Below are 20,863 nucleotides of genomic sequence, written 5' to 3'. Positions count from 1 at the left end.
ATGAGCTGTTATTTTTATATTTTTCTCTTTTGCAAATTCTTTTCCTGAAAAATGAAAATAATAAATTATAACACTGTGTCCTCAATCCACGTTAATAATTTCTCCATCACCCAAAAAAGTCTGTAAAAAATTTGTTGTTTGAATAAGTTTTTCGCTCTTAAAATGTATTCCATTTTTTTAAAAAAATCTGTGTTTACTGTTTAACCAAAAACTTTGTATGTGTATAGATATTACCAAATATACAGAAGATGGATCAATATTAAAAATAAGTAAAAATATAATTAAATCCATCCAAAATTAAAATCTAAAAGTGACAGTGTTGTAATCTCTTGTCATTTGCTAAAGATTTAGTATTTTCAAATTTCAGGAAAATCTGGCAAAAAAAAAAATTGAGGAAAAAAGTTTTAAGGGAGAAAAATATAAAGATAATAATTCATATTATAATCATCCAAAAGTATTTTAGATTTTTAACAATATTTACAAATTCCTAATTTGACCTCTTGACCTGATTAGGAATTTATTTAAAGTATAGGCCTGATTTTGCATTTTAGTTTTAAATAGGATTTTTCGTTGCAAATTTAGTACGGGTCATACGCTAAAAAAGAATTTTAAAATGTTGGTATTCTTATAATTTTGCCACTTACTTTTTAAAAAAAAAAACTCTTAACCAATGTCAAAAAGAAAAACTCTTAACCATTCACACCGAGATAGTAATGCTGGCTAGCCAAACCTATTTGTGACAATTCAACCACCAAATATATTTATTAAAATAGTATAAAATGGTATATAAAATAACTGTCAAAATAAAAGACCTGTTGGCCTGTTTCAAGTAATTTACTGCACTTGAAATGAGTTTCATAATTTGCCAGATTTACAACTTTCTTGAATTACTAGTCTGCATTTTAAATCTTTTTGATAAACTTTCTTGGAACGAAAATTCTTATGGGTCTTACACGATAAAAAATGATGTCAAGTTTCTATAAGCTTCCTCAAACATTGCTTGCAGAGTTCTGAAACCTTCTTTGAAAACTTAATCTTCCTTATAAACAGTAAGACTTCATTTGAAAACTCTCTTGCATAAAGCTTTTTCTCTCAACCGGCGTTCTCCAAAAGCATCGTCTGAAATTGTTTAGAAAACTTTTCAAAAGAAAAAAAATGTTTAAATTATTCTTCTGAAAAATCGTGCGAGGAAAAAAAATTATCTTACCATATAATTAATTTGGAGATATTTTAAAAAATTAAATAAATTATTTAATTATAATATGTTATATTATATTTCTGAAATATTTATATATATTATTAAATTATATATTAATTTATAAATTAGGCAAATTAGTTTGAAGAAAAATGATAAATATAAATATTTTAAACTAATTTATTTATTTGTTAAAAATTCTTTTAGATTAGTCAATTAGATCTTATATTAAGGGTCGGAAGTGAAAAAAAAAACTTATTTGAAATAATTATTCTTAAAGTCAACTTTGACAAGAGTGGAGGCAACTAGCAGACTGAGATTGGAGAGCAATGGATTTGGGTTTGGGTTGCCGGGCATGGAAGGAAGATAGAGTTCTCTCCTCATTACAAATTTTATAAAAGTAAAAACAATTTTAAGGGGGAAAGATAAGAAAATATATGAAATTTGATTCTTTTTATTTTTTAAAAATTATATTTTTAAAAAAATATATTTTACTGAAAATTAATTAACAAACAAGTTTTCTGTGTTTTTTAAAAAATAATTTTGCGCTGCTCAATATTTTAGGATGCTAGATTTGCTTCCAAAATTTTTTCCAGGTGTCAAGTCCACCTTTACTTTCTTTTTTATAATAAACAAAATGATATTACAAGAAAATATTACAAAGTCTTAAAGATAAGAAAAGGAAGTGGGGCAAATGCAAAAGGAAATAAAATAAGAAGAGGATTACCCAATTTCAATGTAAGTAGTAGAAAAGGTTTTTATTTTTAAAAAATTAAGAATGTCATACTTGATGACAATTTACAGAGGTTTTTATTTTTTCTTGTAAACAAGGAGGTAGGAAACTAGGAATTTACGGAGAACTATGTATAACGATATTCAAATGGTTGGGCCACTTCAATAACTTACATGAAAAATCGTGATAAAAGTACAAGAGCCCAACGGAAAACTGAAAAACCAAAACAGGGCGAGAGGAAACAACAACCAAAGCACTCAAGATGAGAAAGAGGAGAGCTTGGAATGTCTGGTTCAATTGACGACTGACGAGATAACCTTAGAAAGCATGGTTTTTTTTTTAATTATTATGTTTCTTTTTGCTAAACCATTATATTAAGATATTGTAATTTAAGAATTTAAGTTTATGTATTAAGCAATTCATTTAAATACTATTGAGATATCAGATAAATTTAAATAAATAAATCAAATTGATATATTTGAATTTGAAAGGATTCTAACCTAAATCATTTGGTTTATAATTTTTTTGAAAAATATAATTTAGTTATTAAAATAAACAACTCGATTATTTAGCTTTTAAGCACTTCAATATCGAATATCCCATTTCTTTATTAAAATATTCTGATTTATTGATTACAAAATGCTATGGTGTATTTCAAGAATTAAGAACAATAAATTAAAGGTGATGTCTTCTAAATAAAAATTGACTAATTAAATCACCTTTAATATTGTTTATTTTTATAAAAAAAATTATGGGCACAAATTTATATTATTAAGATTTTATTTTTCAATCAAATTAAATCATATGTGTTTTTAATTAATTATTTCATACACATCTAATAAACTATTTTCATACCGTAAGGAGCCAATACAAAAATATGAAAGCCCTTTTTCTAAATGGTGAAACTATGAACATATTATTTCACTTCAGTTTTTTCTAGATTTTTTTTTAAATGTTGCAACAGTACCAAGAATTTTTTTTTCCCCAACAAGAATACAAATAGTTATTACCGCATGGTAGAACTATTTTTAATAAATTAAATATTAAAATAAAAAAATAATACACTACAAGTTTTCAGGATTACTGCACACCATGGCGCCCCTGCTTCGGCCGTTGAACTTATTTAGATTAAAGGGAAAAGAAAGATTTTCTTTTCTTTTCTTTTTTCCATCAAGAATTTTCTCATTCTTGATGAAAATTCTTATGCGACTAAAGTCTATATAAGACGATGTTTTTATCTATCCATCAATTATCACAACTCTTCGTTTTCTTCAGCATACTCCACCCAAGAGTCTAACTTTTTCTGGTTCATTGCGTTTGATGGCTGAAGCTGCGAACAAGAGCTGGGAGCAACTCAGTAATTCGGAATGGATAGAAATGATTTTAGAGAAGAAGAGAAAAAAGAAGAAGCATGATGAGCCTCGTTATGTCTTCATCTATTTACCTCCAGATTTTGAAGCCAAGGTTGATCAAAAATTTCCTGCATGCAAGAAATTCCTATTCGTTCAGAAGATTCTAACTGCAACTGATGTCCACCCAAAACAAGCTAGGCTTAGCATTCCCTGTAATGAATTAGAAACGTTTACCTTCTTGAAGGATGAAGAAATTGCGCATCTGAGGCAAGGAAACAGCTTTGAAGTGTGCGTCATACACAAATCCATCAACGGCGGTTTCAAAGAAGCCAAGATGAACTTTTCTGGACGCCATGCTCACAAGGAGTCTCAAGTAGCTGAACGAGTTAGCTCATCCTATGTCTTCACGAAGAGTTGGAACACCCTTGTCTTAGAAGACAACCTCAAAGAAGGAGATACCATCCAATGCTGGGCTTTCAGGGATGAGCAGAATGAGCTGATGGGTATGGCTCTTGTGAAGGTTGATTTATTTGCCGATAATAAGATGTACTGGGGATTATCACATCACCATGGTTTCGACGATCCCCTTGATGTGAATAAATAAAAGTCTTTTCAATTTGTTCCTAATCTTTTAATCTGTTCTGTGCTACTGATGAAGTCAAAGAAACAAGATCCAATCGTAAGTTCCAAGACCGTTCATGAATGGCTAGTAAACAGAGGACAAGATAATTAAGTCAATCCATCGAGAGAGAGTTAAAGATATGTTGCATCAACCCTCAATTCCAAATTTTAACTAATTGTCAAGAGAACAAAGTTTTGCCGAGCTATAAAAAACATATCAGACGTCAGAGAGAGTCCTTCAACCTTTAACTGTGAAACGTATGGTTGCAGCAAAACATTAATCTTAGCACTAGGCTCTTCCAGGCTTTTCTTGATGGGAGGGAAAGCGATCCAATAGTTTTGCCAGTTCCATCTCCTCATCCTGCCCAACAGTGATATATTTCAATTCTTCACTCAGTGAGAACAATCGACAACTCTATATGACCCATTGTAGGCATTAAATGCTCATTATATGTGGATATTGTTCCATGAGTTAATAACTTGCAATGCGCCCCAAGTCTGTGTCTTTGAAATATCCACTTTTCCTGTCATACCTGACCAAATTATTTTTATCCAAGATGGTTGCGGCTGAATGACTCTGCAGAATTCAGTAACATAGATCACTGTCAGCCACCATGAAGATGAAAAATGACTAATAAGCATTATTAGCATGCACCCTGCGTCCATAGTAGGCATAGTACACTAGTTTTAGTATAGAGAGATCTACATGTACCTCATCACCTTCAGCCAATAAGCATAAATGTCCTGAACATTGAGGCTCATCCCCTCATTTGCTTCCTGCATATCATCATCATCCATACCACCACCCATTTGCATAGCCCCGGCCCCCTTGGTTCCACAACATCATCATCATCCTCTTCCTCCTCTTGCACCATATCAGGACCACTCTCCTCCTCCTCTTCCTCATTCTCCTCAAACTCAACCGCAACACCAACATCATCATCAAGGGCATCGTCACCATTAGCTGTAGCAGACCCGGGAGCATCACCTCCCTCTTGATAATCGGTGATGAGCCTATCAATGGATACAAGCTGATCAAATATATGGTTGGGGATAGGGTTCAGAAGCTTCTCGATCTCCTTCTTCTTATCGGGGTTTTTAATGGTCTCGTTCTTCAGTACAGACAAAATTTCGTCAGCAGCACCACTAACTATACTCAGTGGCTGCCCACCCACCTGTTGCTGAATGACACTAAGCATAGCCTCATACGCAGCTCTAGTTTCCTTCGTTTTCGGTTGGTAAACGCCTTCCTCTGTGGAAGTCAGGACACTTTCTTCTTGAAGTCGGCGTCTCTTGCTCTGCAAATTGGGAGGAGGTTCTGCAAGAGGGTCGCGTTCTTTCTTCTTCTTCTTCTTCGCTTTCTCCAGCTTCTCGTCTAGTTCCGGCGGCCTGCCCCTATAAGCTCTGTCACCGAAGCTCTTAGGGTCAATCTTGCCCCATAATGATTCGGGCTCCCCAGTGGGTTCATGAGCGTCCCGTGGTCGAGAGTCTGTGGTGAGGACTAGACTCGAGGTCGCGCGATGATCGCACTGTTTGGATCGAGCGTGTGCCTTGGCGCCACCACCCCGATGCGCCATGAATAGACACTCTGTAAACTGGGAATCGCGCCAGAACCCTGACCAAAGCAATCCCGAAAGATCCCAAGAATATGGGAGCCTGACGGGCGCGGTTTCTCTCCATTATGTAAAATAGTAACATTTAATTATTTATATAAAATTTTTTTGGATGAAAATACAATTTTGCTGGTAATATTTTGTGGGCCCTGCAAATGTATCAATATGTGATGGGTCCCTGCTTCTCTTTAATTTTGGAATTCAATCTTATAACCACGCACGACAATCCATTTCAGTTGCGTTTTACCATATGCTCCAAACGATTGTCGTCGAGTCGAAGTGGAGGCGCAGCGGACGGGAACCTCAGTGGAGAGAAACCGCGCCCGAGCCTGATGAGCTTTATTAAAATCCGAAAATAGTCGATAAAATTTCTAATTCTAAATATAAAGATTAAAAAACGAAATATTCTAAAATGTAAATAATAAGGTGTCATCTTTAATATTGGGATTCTTATTTGACAATTATATATCTAAAATAATATATATCTTAACATAAAATAAAATAAGTTATTACTAGCAATAATTTTAAAAAATTATTTGGATAATATGACATATCCAAATCCAATCACTTAACTAACTCATATATTTAGTATAAAAGAAAAATAAAAGGATTTAAAATACATAGTAACTATTAGGCGTGCTGAAAATGTCCCATTCTGATCATATCATCTCGGTCCCGATCGATTTAAGACCGGACAAGAAAAAATTCAGGAGAAGATGATTCCAGGATGGGACAAAATGGGTAAGTCCCCTCTTGTCCCAAGGTATTTGCTTTTTTTATAAAAAAAAAAAATTGGCTTGTTAAATTATTAATAAATTGTTTTTTTTTCTTAGGCCAATCATGAAACTCAACCCCGCTTTATTTCAAAATCACTCCAAAGCCCACAAGCCTAAATATTACAAGCAACGCTCCGGCCACCGGCCATTTCCTTGTTTGTGTTTGTCTCTCATTACGTGTCATTACCTATTCATGGCAACCAAATAATTGCAATTCATATATGAACCATGCAACAGGTCCAAACAGCAACTTTGCTTCTTCTTTTTTCTCCGAGTATTTATATGCTAGCATGGATTGTTGATAATTAGATACAAATTTAGTCTGTTTTCTCTAATTTCTTCTCATAATGTTATCTTCTATATGCATCTGACAAAAAATATAGATTAAATGTAACATACTTAAAAAAGAAAGCAAGATAATTAATATAATTACATAACCCAAAAAATGGCCTCTGGAGTAGTATATGTATATAGTTCATAACTGAATGCCCACTAACATAAAAAGTGTCAAGCGACTACTTAAATGGATATGTCTTAGCTTTTAACATAATCCTACCTAATGTTTTGCAAGGAATGCCATATTATACTTTGAAACTTCTCTATCCTATCTCCACTACTCAATGCTTTTTAATCCTTATTCCTCTTAATCGACGGCCAAAATAACAAGGTAAATCAGTAATTTTAAAAACATCCTAATTTGATTGGAAAAGAAAAACCTTTAGACTGAGGTTAGAAGTATTCCCAGATGCCTACCCGCAGATTAAATGCCCTTGAGCTTGAAGACGGATACTGTTTTATTATTGTTAGTAATACTACCTCTGATTCTAATTATAAAAGCTAGTTGATTAATTTGGGAAGATTAAGAAAAAAAGTTAAGTTAGTTATTTGTAATAAATAGGTGTTGTCTTTCCTAAAATATCCTTACCAATTAAGTGTATTGGTTATAACTACTATTGTTAGAAGGATTATTTGGGAAAAAATACATAAATATGAGACAAAGTGGATTTGAGTCTTATATTTAGGACCAAAATAAAAATCAAATGAGGTATTATACTAAGAACTGGAGGCAGTATATTATTTTATTCTTATATAAAACAACGAATATTATCATTATCTATAAAATTATTCATATTTGTAATTTTCTTATTCCAGATATTCTTACTAAACCCGCTTTTACCGTTCATATGGGCGTTAAATTGTCCAGATAAAAAAAAAATTAACACTCATTATTCCATGTATTAAATAATTTTAAATTAAGAAAAAATTATTGATTACTATCGTGATTTATTATAAATTACATATTATATACGGATGACATTGATTAGCACCAGTTTCCTGAAAAAGTATTGACCAACAAAAAAAGTTCCCTGAAAAAGGAAAGAGCACCTTCAATTGCTACGTAAGTTTATTACGCGTTACGTGGGGATTTCAGGCACTTGACATATCCGGTTTACATTCCTCCATCCTCATTATCAGAGCAGGGACCTAAGCTTGAAAATATTGCAGTCCGCTCTCTTCCCAGTCGGATCCATACATGGATAAAATGAATTGCTCATCCTCACAGCGGGTAAACGAGAAGCGCAGGAAAAATGCCACAGATCCACCCACCCCCTCGGTTTTAGGAGACGGACGCGACGAAAATAGCAATTTAATGAACTTTCTTGCCAAACAAATCGAACTTCCAGAAAGTATATAAACAACTACTAAAAGTCAATGGGAAGCAAATGAGCAAATATATAACTACCGGTCATCCAAATGTGTATTCGAAGTGGGCATCTACAATATTAGCATGATAAGTTCTCACGCAAGTCAAAAGATAGAACCGCCAATTGTACGCGTTAGATTTACCAAGAAATTTCTGAGGTAGACCAACTACTAAACCAGAAATCAGGCCAAAAAACAGAGAATTACTACAAGAATAGCACCCCCTCATTCTCTGTCACTAAGCCTCGTCACCTTCCTTGACATCAACAGTGAAGTTATATTCCTGATCACAGCCCATGTAAGAGTCACACATCAAGTAAATAGTATAGGATTTCTTTCCAGCTTCAGAGGGAGCAGCAAAATCCAGTTTTGCTTTCAACTTCCGTTGAAGGGAAACCCTTTTAATAGCAAGCAACAAGTTATTCTTAGTATCACCAACAACAAGCCACCATCCCTCCTCCTTGGCCTTGGGATACCTGGGAGCATCAACAGGTCCTACTTCAGTCCTCCCTTCAAGATCACGTTCAAGAGTCACTAGGACTGTTACATCCTCCCCAGCCCGCACAGAGTCACTTTCCAGTACCTCATATGACATATCGATGTTAGGGAAACGATTGCAAAACTGTGCAATATCTGACAGCTGCGATTCAGACATCTGCAATAGTTCGCACCTCTCGTCATCCTCCATCTCCACTAAATCAAACACCGATTCAATTTTCTTCGGGTGCTCCAGGCATCTCTTAGCAAGCTCCTTTGTGAAGTGAGGAAGCTGTAGAAGCATGGAATCAGTATTCCACAGTCCCTGTGTCACCATTTGACTAACTTCCATAGTAAGAAGAGCCAGGCTCAGCCATCCATTGCTTGAGATCACATCAACCATTGCTTGGAGCAGCCTATTTGCAGAAAGAAGCACTTCACGCTGGTCCAATGCAAGGTTCCCACCTATAGGTTGCCTGGAGAAGTGGGCCTGAAGCAAAGCATTAGCTTTGATGTGGGGGTCGGTAACTTTAGGGTTGTCAAAAGAAAACCTCTGGTGATTAATCAACCTACGAACCACCTCTTCCTCCCCAGGTCGTATTGGAATCTGAGCATACTCTGAGGCAGAGGATAAAACCTCCAACAGGCCTTTCATCCTCGTTTTAGATGTCAGAGAGGAAGAAAACCGTTCAATAGTTGTGTAACTGATGTAATAATATGATGCTATCATCCCAAGATTGAGGGGAGAAAGGTCCATGTCATCCTCAATTGCAACACATTTGCTCGCTTCTAAGTCACTCAATGTATTTTCCACAAGCTCTGAGAGGTGATCAGAAAGATGCCTGTGACTAACTCCTTGTAGATTGTAATAGTTGGGATTTTGCGTCAGCCTCCGGTACATAAAAGTCCATGTAAGATAATCAACAGCATCTTGCTTGTTCTCAATAATTCCAGCAACTATTTCAGCATTCAAGTTATCATGCAAGAAGTGATGAAGATGGCTTTCAACAGGGAATGCTTCATACAAGAACTTCTTGTAGTACTCCTTTCGAGGTGCATGACACAGGATGACACATTTTCCTGAGTTGTCAATCAGAGGCCTACTGGCATGACCCATCATTTGCAGAAGATCGGTGACAGGGTAATCTGACTGTGCATTTTCCCGTCCATCATAGAATTGTGTACCCATCACGACTACCAAATGGGCTGATAATGTCACTCCCCAACACAATGAGCTGCTCAAAACACAGACCTGAATCCACCCAGCTTCAAAGAGCTGCGTTACAACTTCACGATCAATGTTGCTTAAGCCCTCATGCAAGTATCCCACTCCTTGCCGTAAAGTGACTTTCAACATTTCATCTTTAATCCCATCAAGGAAAGGTTCAAGCTCCACTGGAGCCCGCAATAAGAAGGGCTTCTCTCCACTGTCTGCATTAGAGTATGTCATCAGATCCACGGCTGTAAGCCGCACATGCTTCCTTGTAGGTACAAAAACAAGAGCAGGTTTCCCATTCTTCGCATGTTGAACAATTGCAGTATAAGTCGGTTTGGTCATTGCCTGCATCCTTGCCTCAAAATTAGCAATATCTATCCCCTGAATATGTATTTCCAAAGGCACAGGACGAACACCGGGGGGGAAATTAAAAAGACCATGAGAGGTAGCTCCAATCCATTCTCCCAGATCCTTTGCATTTGCAAGAGATGTAGACAAGGCAACAATACGGATCTTGTTTTCAACTTGACTGGCAATATATCTCATCCTGGAGACAATCACCTCCAAAATAGGACCTCCCTGACCCCCAATTAAGTGGAGCTCATCGATTATGAAGAGACTAACTTGCTGAATATGTTTCCGCTGTTTCCAGCGGCGGGACAAAGCATCCCATTTCTCTGGGGTACTGATGATAATATGACCTTTCTCAAGAAGTTTCAAGTCAGTTGCTGTTTCTCCTGTCAATTCAACCACCCGCAAATTAAGACCATCTTTAAATTTCCTCACCCAATCACGACAGCGCTCCTTTGCAAGAGCTTCAACTGGTGCAATATAAACAACACGCATGACGCTATCAGGTCCCTTTTGAAGATTTCTCAAAATAGCAAATTCAGCACATATAGTCTTTCCACTCCCTGTTGGAGCAGCAACTAGGACATTGTCATCAGAATTATACAGAACTGTGAATACTTGTGTCTGGACAGGATTAAAATGCTTAAAATCCTGATAGATAGCTTCATATGATGAATTTCTCAAGGCAGGCAGAAACCGGCAGTGGCTGCAGATCCAATAACTCAGTTGGTGGCGGGTACTTTTCAGGCAAGATGAGGTGCCTGAAAGAAACAGGCAAAACCGTTTGCGAACCAAGCCATCTATCAGAGACAACACGAATAAAGTACTGAGGTGGAAGTGGTTCATAAATTGGCACTGTGAAATTGAGTGTGTGGTCCTCATCAATATACTGTTTCTTTAGCATAAAATACTCATGATGAAGAATATATTCCCCATCGTTATCCTCCACAATCACCCAGAATGGCTCAACATATCCATGAATTCGGTCCTCCCACATAAAATCTGGAGTTATCATGAGCTCAACCCTCAAAACTGTGCGCGTAATTGGCTGAACATGTGCTGCAAGATTCAATTTTGGAAACTGATGGATAAATTTATGAAGAGTCCTTCCCATCTTTGGTGCTCGAATGAGCTCACCAATTTCCTGTGACGACAGGTCATAATACCTTTCCCAAGATAAATCTTTCTTCTCCAACTTCATCAATATATCATTGGGGATTCCATTAAATTGACGAAGAGGTGTTTGAACACTCCACATCCTCTTGTTTACCATCTTGCACAAGTTTAAAGCCTTCTCAGCTAGCTGTGCCCAACCTCGTTTCAAGACAATCTCAAAAAGTGCTCTCATAAGCCGTCCGGCACTCTGAAAGAAAAAAAAAACACAGATGAATTAACAAACATGCATGCATGATGGCCAATACACAGAGGACAAGATAATCAAGTTAATCCACTGAGAGAGAGTTAGAGATATGCTGCATCAACCCTCAATTTCGAATTTTTAAATAAATGTTAAGGGAACGAAGTTTTACCTGAGTTATAAAAACCATATCAGATGTCAGAGAGAGCCCTTCAAGCTTTAACTGTGAAATGTATGCTTGCAGCAAAACATTAATCTTAGCACTAGGCTCTTCCAGGCTTTCCTTGATGGGAATGGGAACACGATCCAACAGTTTTGCCAGTTCCATCTTCTCATCCTGCCTAACAGTTACATATTTAAACTCTTCACTCAGCGAGAACAATCGGCAAAGCTCTATATCACCCATTGTAGGTTTCAAATGCTCATTATATGTGGATATTGTTCCATGAGTTATATAATAATAACTTGCAATGCGCCCCAAGTCTGTGACCTGGAAATATCCACTTTTCCTGTCATACTTGACCAAATTATTTCTATCCAAGATGGTTGCAGCTGAATGAATCTGCAGAAATTCAATAAGACAGATCACTATCAGCCACAATGAGATGAAAAACGACTTTGTGAGCATTATTAGCATGCACCATGCGTGAGTAATTTTTTTTTTTTTGGGAGGGGGGGTGTTGGTGAGGACTGGTTATTGAAATCACACAATTTGAATCACAGGAATTCTGTGATTTCCAATAAAGACAGCACTCATGATATCTGGAAAGTATCCAAGCCGTGACTGACCTGGGCCATGCACAGCCCACTTGAGGAAATATTTCTCCTGACTTCTAATTATTTAATCTACCGTCCATAGTAAGCATAGTACACCATTTTTAGCATAGGGAGATCTTCCAGTATCTCATTTTGAAACCCAAAACTTCTAATATCTAATATCAATTTATAGAAAACTTAAGACTTAGCAGAACATGATAGTAGGTCATACGATATCATCGAACATACATGTTAAGCATGCACCATGACTTTGAAATATAATATTAGATTATATTTAGTCCTGGAAAAAATGAATTCAAGCAATTTGAGTGCCCGCAATTTTAAACAATATATCATATTTTATTCTATCAGTTACTGGCATTGCTATTGCACTAAAACAACCCAAAAAATTGCAGACAAATTTGTCTTATCCAAATAATAATGAGCAATGATAAGCAAAGAGTACAGTAGAACTTACCAGATCAGCCCTCCTTTCCTCCAGTGTTATATCTCTTGTGAGAATATCAGGAGCCAAGCCATAGAGTGAAGGATTTCGGATCATTCGTACATACAAATAAGTGTATCCAATCCAATTACATGCTTCTCTAGCATTTTGAACTGTGCCAAGAACAATTTCTGCATTCAACTGATCAGCCAACTTAGAAACAAACTGGCTTTCAATAGGGAGTTGCTGGTTCATGAGGGATAGATAATATTGCAATTCACTGTGGCCAGTGATGATTATTCCCTCTCCATATGAGTCATACTGGGGCCTCCCAGCACGACCCAGCATCTGCATCACATCAAGAGGACTGAGTTCAGTCCAGGCACCCTTTTCTGGATTGTAGATCTGTGTCCCTTTAATAATCACCGAATGGGCAGGGAGATTCACACCCCACGCAAGAGTTGCAGTGGAAACTAGAACTTGTACGTGTCCATCAGCAAAGAGATCCTCAACCAGCTGGCGGTCAGTCCTAGTCATACCAGCATGATGAATTGCAAATCCATATGGAAGAAGATCTTTAAGATCATTGCTCTTCACAAGATCAGTATGAGTATGGAGAATCTCCCGGCTAGCACTATCTTCTTTAAGAAACCTACCAAGCGTATCATTTGCAAGTGCAGTATCCCGGATAGCACGAGCTGTCTTGGCAGTTTCTTTCCTTGAATGGACAAATATGAGAACCTGATGCTTTCCGGCTACAGCCATTACTTTCTCATAGCAGATATCATTCATCAACTGGAATCTCTGAAGAGGCTTCTTTACTGTAATTCCAATGTATTGTTGAGAAAGCGGCACAGGTCTATAACTGTTATCAAAATAGAACAACCCTTTCTTGAGGTCAACACGTAAAAACAAAGCCACATCTTCATAGTTGGGAAGAGTAGCAGACAATCCCACCAGTCGAATATGTTCCTTTGTTGTTTCAATCTGCCTTACAGTTCTAGCAACAATACTTTCAAGAACAGGTCCTCGATTATCATGAAGAAGATGAATTTCATCAATGATGAGAAGTTTTACAAGTTGCGTGTATGTGCGATCACCAGACTTTCGAGTAATTATATCCCACTTCTCAGGGGTTGTGACAATAATTTGGGTTTCTTCTATCTGTTGGCGGGTCAATGTCTGGTCTCCACTGAGCTCTCTAACTTTGACATCATAATCCTGCAAACGATTAGACAAATTTCCAACCACTTCTGCAACAAGGGCTTTCATAGGTGCGACATAGACAATTTTATAATCATTATGGTTAAATGAACCATCAGAATTTCTGTGCAGTGCAATCTGCTGAAGTATAGTGAGAACAGCAACATTAGTCTTCCCAGCCCCTGTTGGAGCGCAGAGAAGAATATTGTCTGGATTAAAGAGGGCAGTCTCATAAACCTTACTCTGCACCCTGTTCAACTGGGTCATTCCTTTAAATGCTGGTTGTGCCCAATCAGGCATGGCAGATATCTTAATAAATTTCTCATTAGAGTCAATTGGCTTAGCCTTCAATGCTGGTACATGAATTTCTTCATATCCCTTGCTGAGATGCCTATAAGACCCGTCTGGAAGGTCACACTTCTTTTTTGCCATAAAAAAACCACCTTGATCAAAAGCAAGGCTATCCAGGTCAAGCAGTTGGCGCTGACCTTTTAACCAGCCACTCTCAGCATCCCTATCAGCAAGCCCCCTCCTCCCTATGTCCCCATCTCCAGTGATCTCATCCTTTAATCGGCGTGCTTCTTCTCTTATACTTTTTTCCAAGTTCTTTTGCCTCTCCTTTGCAGTCGCCCTTGTAGCATGCAACTGCTCCACTATTGAGGCCAACTCAGGACCTAATCCCATCATTTCCTCCTCAATTTTCTTCCTCTCATCTTGGTCTTCTGCCCTCGCCAAACGAGTACACCACACAATCTTCAGCCGGTTGCGCAGTAGTAACTTGACAAGGCTGAATTTGTCAAACTGAAGATGGACTAACAGCTTAGTTTCCACTTCCCTATCATCACCTTCAGCCAGTATCTTAAGCACCTCTTCTGCAAGTTTCTGGCATTGCTGCGGATCAATCTGCTGCTCAAAAGCTTGAGATATTTTTCTTTGAAGCCAATAAGCATCAATGTCCTGAACATTGAGACTCATCCCCTCATTTGCTTCCTGCATATCATCATCATCTATACCACCACCCATTTGCATAGCCCCGGCCCCATTTGGTTCCACAACATCATCATCATCCTCTTCCTCCTCTTGCACCATATCAAGATCACTCTCCTCCTCCTCTTCCTCATTCTCCTCAAACTCAACCGCAACACCCACATCATCATCCAGGGCATCGTCACCATTAGCTGTAGCAGACCCGGGAGCATCACCTCCCTCTTGATAATCGGTGATGAGCCTACCAATGGCTACAAGCTGATCAAATATAGGGTTGGGGATAGGGTTCAGCAGCTTCTCGATCTCCTTCTTCTTATCGGGGTTTTTAATGGTCTCGTTCTTCAGTACACCCAAAATTTCATCAGCAGCACCACTAACTATACTCAGTGGCTGCCCACCCAACTGTTGTTGAATGACACTAAGCATAGCCTCATACGCAGCTCTAGTTTCCTTCGTTTTCGGTTGGTAAACGCCTTCCTCTGTGGAAGTCAGGACACTTTCTTCTTGAAGTCGGCGTCTCTTGCTCTGCAAATTGGGAGGAGGTTCTGCAAGAGGGTCGCGTTCTTTCTTCTTTTTCTTCGCTTTCTCCAACTTCTCGTCTAGTTCCGGCGGCCTGCCCCTATAAGCTCTGTCACCGAAGCTTTTAGGGTCAATCTTGCCCCATAACGATTCGGGCTCCCCAGTGGGTTCATGAGTGTCCCGTGGTCGAGAGTCTGTGGTGAGGACTAGACTCGAGTTCGCCCTATATTCATACTGCTTGAATCGAGCGTGTGCCTCGGCACCACCACCCAGATGCGCCATGTTTTGATATCGAAGAGAAACTTAGAAGACCTTCAAGCCTTTGCTTACCACTGTATCTCGAAGAAAAGAAAACCTAATTCAAAATTCTCACATGAGTTAGATTATAATCGAATCCGCCAGAACGATGAGGAATAAAAAAGAATCCGCCAGAACCCAAAACCCTAAGATAAGCACAAAACGGGATGATAAAAAATTACTATTTACTTACCAATGAATATAAGTAATAAAAATATCGCTGAGGAGAGACCCAACGTTAAAGACCCTCTAAAATGCGCCCAGAGAAGGACGAAGAAATAATGAGCTAGTGGCTAACGCTCGCAACCATATAAGTTTCAAGTTTGCACCGCCTTCCTCCGACTTTACTGTACACTCGCCAGCGTCGACGCCCCTGAACCCTAGAGTCGGTTCGGGGCTTCGGGCACACGTGGGATTGGAAGATTGAAGGAAAAAACATGTATATACGCAATATATGGGATCAGCTTACTCTCACGCTGCTCTGGTAATATTTACATGTAAGTTCCCATATATTTCACGTTAAAAAAAAAAAAAAAAACTTTAAACAGTAGTAATTTTTTAAAAATATAATAATTTTTAAATTTTATTAATATTTAATATATGCATTTTTTAAGAATGATCACCTCTCCTATGATAAATAAAAGACAAAACAATATATTTATATTAAAAATTTGATGAGGTAACTTACAAATAGGAAAAAAATTCTATTTTTATTTTATAAATAAAATCAAAAGAGTGAATGATAATCCTATCATCTTAAGATAAGAAAAAAAATAAATGGTAAATTTTAACTTCATAATCTGATCATTTAAAAAATTCTCTTTTTCTCAAATCAGCACAGTATTTGAGGAAAAAAAAAACCAGACTTTTCAGGACATAGGTGATAATAGAAGAAAAGTTGTGCTAATTTGGTCCTTTCCCATGATTTCCCAGTTTTTATTTTTAAATTTTTAAATACTATAATACATATTTTCGTATTCTACCTAATTACTTTTCCTGACCTATCATGATAAATTTCTAAAGTAATAATCGGAAATTTAAATTTTTCATGCCAAATGTTCTCGAACCTTACTGAGTGTATGAATGGAAAATCGGGAGAATAAAACAGGAGCCATAAATAATCGACCAAATTCTCTTACCGGGCCACCCCATTTAACCTATCCCATGAATAATAATAAAAGATTGAACATGGGATTTCTAGTGACCGCCTCATAAAATTCCTTTTTTAGAGATGTTATTGCAATATCCACTTCTCCCTAGTCTTTTTCTCCTTCCTTCCTCTGACCCATACCTCATCTCTCCTCTGTTTCCCCACCTCCATGCTCCATCTCCAATCCAGCACTCAAGAAGTGAGCAACCCGATACACTGGTATTATCTCAGTCCTTAATCCAATTTTCTTTTCCCTTATTTGTTTTCAAATGTTCTTTCTACTCATTCTAATGGAGATTTCATTCTTCTGTTTCCTTCATGCTTGCAGATCGATATCTAATCTAATTCGGATTTAGCTGAAGTCGGAGAGGCTGCTTATTGATAATCACCATCGACGAAAAAGTATCCCAAGTGTTTGACTCTCGCCGTAATGGTATTTCTTATCTTGTCGTATTAGATTTGACCTCCCACCCTCTCTGCATCCAGTGTTTCCGATTCATTTTCATGCTAAAATGTTAATCTTTTATGGTTCCGATTCAGGTGAGCCCAATAGGTAACTTTGAGAAGAACGATATGGTGCCTTCGTGGTTGAAACCAATGCTTAGAGCAGACTACTTCGTTCCCTGTTCAATCCATGGCGATTCGAACAAGAGCGAGTGCAACATGTTCTGTTTGGATTGTATGGGAAACGCCCTCTGTTCTTACTGTCTGATTCATCACCGAGATCACCGTGTCGTGCAGGTTTGGCTTAGACCTAGCTCAAGCAATTATTAGTGTTTTTTTTTTTTTAATCAGAAGGGTTTGAACCTGGACCTATTTTGTTTCTCTGTATGTTTTGAATCACTGAAAATTAATGATGATTGTTGGAATAACCGACCTATGCGTGTAGATAAGGAGGTCCTCCTACCATAACGTGGTGAGGGTGAACGAGATTCAGAAGTACATAGACATTTCGTGTGTCCAAACTTACATTATCAACAGCGCCAAGATCGTATTTCTCAATGAGAGGCCACAGCCAAGGCCTGGAAAGGGGGTCACTAATACTTGCGAGATTTGTGGAAGAAGCCTCCTCGACTCTTTCAGATTTTGTTCCTTGGGTTGTAAGGTGATTCTTCTTTTAATCCCAATTGTTTCCTTGCTTGCTAAAATCAGATGAAATATGTGTGTGTGATTCTTGGTGTGGCAGCTCGGAGCAATGAAGCAGGGTCGCTCAGAACTCACATTTGCGCTGAGGGACAAGAACAGGGACATATTGGAGTCGGATGAATCTTCAACTCCTAAGAAGATTCGAAGAAATCATGTTTTCAGCCGCTTGATCACGGATGATCCAACCATTTTTTACAACCATGGCAAGGACAGGTACTCAGCTTCTGAAGAAGACGAAGGCAATGGTAGCATCTCTCCGGCCACACCTCCTATTTATAACCACCGTAATGCCAGGAGAAGAAAAGGCATACCCCACAGGGCCCCATTCTAAATAAAACCAAACAGAAACTAGAAGATGATGATGACGACGGCGATGATGAATGTGGATAGGTATAGTGTTCTGTTTCATATGCTGTTAGATAGGTTAGTGCCCAGAAGAATCATCATCAATAATCAATAATCAATAATCTGTGTTGTCTTAAAGAAATAGGAATGGGATAATACAGATTCAGGGAAAATAGATAAGATTACAGCAGTGTCCTAGTTTCTTGTATATATGCTAGAAACATGGTTTTGTTAAATCCGATCATTGTACAGGGGACAGCATACTTAGTTCTCAAAATTAGCAATGTGGGAAGAAGTAGCATTTCTGTTGTAAAATTACAGGTTAATTAATGAACATATATTGTTTGTGTACTTAAGGTGTTTGAAACTGAAGTGCCTTTTTATCAGAACAGTAATGGGTTTTTGCTTGAGCTAATCGGGCATATAGTCTTGCTCTTCCTTTTTGAACGTCGTGCGGGAAGCATCAACCATACCGAGAATCTTTCCGTTCCACGAAAAGGGATCGGATTCACTTTTTACATGTTTGTTTAAAACGTCTAGATTCTGATCAGTGTTCCCCAAAAAATATTCGGGAGACTATCCATCCTCCGTCGAGATATCTTATATCCCCAGCATAATTCCGCAAAAAATTAATAAAAATAAAAATAGAAGCCTCATGAGATATTCAATTTAGATTTTTTTTTTTGAACTTTTGGGTATGGGTTGTTATGTGATAACTGAGAATTTTAAAAAAAAAAAATCAAAGGGATGTTTAGGAAGTGGAAGGAAAAAATAAATGGATGACGGAGGAAAGAGGGGGTGGTGGGGATGAGCCCAGATAAGAACACACGTCAACGCAATGGAAAGGGTAGACGACAAAGGAGAGGTTGTTGTCGTAATAATCGTTTTCATCTTTTTGTGTGTATGAAAAAGTTTGTTAATTGCTTATAAATACGCATAATAATATTTAAATAAACAAGTGGATTATGATCGATAAGAGCCGTAAAGAATCTGAAACATGCTGTGTGTGACTCCACTCTCTATCTCTTCGATCGGTCTATCTTAGCCCTGCTTTATCACCCCACTTAGCCATATCGTAGCCTAGAGGGTTTTCTCTCTGTTTTTCCTTTCAAAATAAAAAAATTTAGTTAAACTTGACAAGCTCTTCAAAACTGAGACGGATCATAAGATTTAAATAGCATTTTATAGATTCCGGTAAAAAAAAAATTAATGGCACTTATAAAAATACTTACGGATAAGTTATTGATGAGATATTTCATGTTGAGAATATTTGAACCAGCATCTTTATCAAGTTAAAATGTGGATTATATTCTTATTAATTGCATATCATTATTTGGTTGACGTGAGAGATTTTATTTGCGTGCAAGTTTGATTTGATCACTGTCCACTATTCCATACTGTTTATTCTTGACCCAACGTCCCTTCTCTCTCATTTGTGTTGTCATGTCTTCTTCGCTTTCTTTTCATCCTCCTCGACCAGGTATATATTGACAGTCTTTTATATTGTGTGTGTGAAAATTAAACTTAATAATCATTCCATTGAATAATACATGCGACATTTATTTATTATCACATTAACAATTTATTCCAATGCCATATCATTTATGCTAGATCAATGAAAATAATCTAAATATAACCAAGAAGGACGTCAAAAATAATTATTATATATTATCATAAAATAAATGAGTGGGTAGAAAAGCAGAGAACTTACCGGGAATGGATTCAAGTCGGGTTCATATGCTCTCAGGTTACCAGTACACGAAAGACAAGGTTTTTTTTACCAATATACGATAAACAGTAAAATTATCCACTAAAATGCTGCACTTTTAAAACTATTTATCAATATACTGCACTTAAAATCGTTCTTAGTAAGAACGATTTTAAAATTACACACAAGTCGTTATTGGCGTGAACGATTCCTGAAATCGTTCATGCCAAGAACGATTTTACTTTTTCCTATTACTCTCTTACATACAAGTCTCTGCCAATTTTACATGTAAAAATAAGAATCCTTGACAATGCTCCCATGAGGCTACAACATCTATATTGCATTAAAATTTGAAAATCTCAATTTTTTTAATTTTTTAAATAGAGTTTGATGAAATTTTTTGTCATTTCCTCTTCTTTTTATTTTTCTCATACCAAATAATACGTAACAAAAAAAATTATGCTTTGATTGTAAAATTTTAATTGTAGCAATTAAGTTGTAGAACTATATTATTATTATTATTATTTCGGTCATAGGCACAAAAGGTCCATGCCCAATACTTGATTTCTCTTCAAATCGAACAAATGCCACACGACAGGCTTTTTTTACCAAAATACTACAAAAAGTAAAATTATATACTAATATGCTGTACTTTTAAAAGTATTTACTAATATACTACACTTAAAATCGTTCTTCAGATAAATAATTTTTAAAGTCATTTATCTGCTGAACGATTTCTTCATAATCTATCCTTGATGTGCATGAAAGCTTGTGTGGCATTTATCTGCACTTAAAATCGTTCTTGGTAAGAATGACTTTCAAATTACACACAAGTCGTTCTTGGCGTGAACGATTTTAGAAATCGTTCTTGAGTAAACATTTGTTAAATGAAGAAGTTGTTCAGCAGATAAA

General features: G+C 37.0%; 3 protein-coding genes across 3 annotated transcripts; 1 reads left to right on the top strand and 2 right to left on the bottom strand.

The window, feature by feature from the left end:
* Positions 1–4,069: 4,069 nt before the first annotated feature.
* LOC114744579 (DExH-box ATP-dependent RNA helicase DExH12-like) lies at positions 4,070–5,478 on the bottom strand. The gene is made up of 4 exons (XM_028932749.1): positions 4,785–5,478; positions 4,557–4,621; positions 4,435–4,478; positions 4,070–4,262 (listed from the first exon to the last, which is right to left on the bottom strand). The coding sequence occupies exons 1-4, from the start codon at positions 5,476–5,478 to the stop codon at positions 4,070–4,072; spliced, it is 996 nt and encodes a 331-aa protein (XP_028788582.1).
* A 2,545-nt stretch (positions 5,479–8,023) lies between these two features.
* LOC114744581 (DExH-box ATP-dependent RNA helicase DExH12-like) lies at positions 8,024–15,997 on the bottom strand. Its single transcript, XM_028932750.1, is given in 5 exon segments — positions 8,024–10,728; positions 10,730–11,401; positions 11,568–11,957; positions 12,630–15,660; positions 15,796–15,997. Coding segments are annotated over 4 exon segments (6,516 nt in total). The 5' UTR covers positions 15,588–15,660; positions 15,796–15,997; the 3' UTR covers positions 8,024–8,232.
* An 831-nt stretch (positions 15,998–16,828) lies between these two features.
* LOC114744583 (uncharacterized) lies at positions 16,829–18,628 on the top strand. The gene is made up of 5 exons (XM_028932751.1): positions 16,829–16,971; positions 17,081–17,185; positions 17,293–17,493; positions 17,642–17,857; positions 17,939–18,628. The coding sequence occupies exons 2-5, from the start codon at positions 17,183–17,185 to the stop codon at positions 18,227–18,229; spliced, it is 711 nt and encodes a 236-aa protein (XP_028788584.1). The 5' UTR covers positions 16,829–16,971; positions 17,081–17,182; the 3' UTR covers positions 18,230–18,628.
* Positions 18,629–20,863: the final 2,235 nt, after the last annotated feature.

This window comes from Neltuma alba, unplaced genomic scaffold (assembly GCF_004799145.2).
Source record: "Neltuma alba isolate B1F8T4 unplaced genomic scaffold, ASM479914v2 tig00004395_pilon, whole genome shotgun sequence".
NCBI lineage: Eukaryota > Viridiplantae > Streptophyta > Magnoliopsida > Fabales > Fabaceae > Neltuma > Neltuma alba.
The sequence above is the reverse complement of the archived record's forward strand: the minus strand, read 5'-3'. Positions and strand labels throughout refer to the sequence as shown.

Coding starts and splice junctions, on each gene's coding strand:
- LOC114744583 (XM_028932751.1), top strand. Junction 17,494..17,641: donor GAGATCACCGTGTCGTGCAG/GTTTGGCTTAGA, acceptor CTATGCGTGTAG/ATAAGGAGGTCCTCCTACCA. Junction 17,858..17,938: donor TTTGTTCCTTGGGTTGTAAG/GTGATTCTTCTT, acceptor TTGGTGTGGCAG/CTCGGAGCAATGAAGCAGGG.
- LOC114744579 (XM_028932749.1), bottom strand. CDS start 5,478: ATGGCGCATCGGGGTGGTGGCGCCAAGGCACACGCTCGATCCAAACAG. Junction 4,479..4,556: donor ATGCCTACTATGGACGCAGG/GTGCATGCTAAT, acceptor TGAATTCTGCAG/AGTCATTCAGCCGCAACCAT. Junction 4,263..4,434: donor GATAAAAATAATTTGGTCAG/GTATGACAGGAA, acceptor ACTGTTGGGCAG/GATGAGGAGATGGAACTGGC.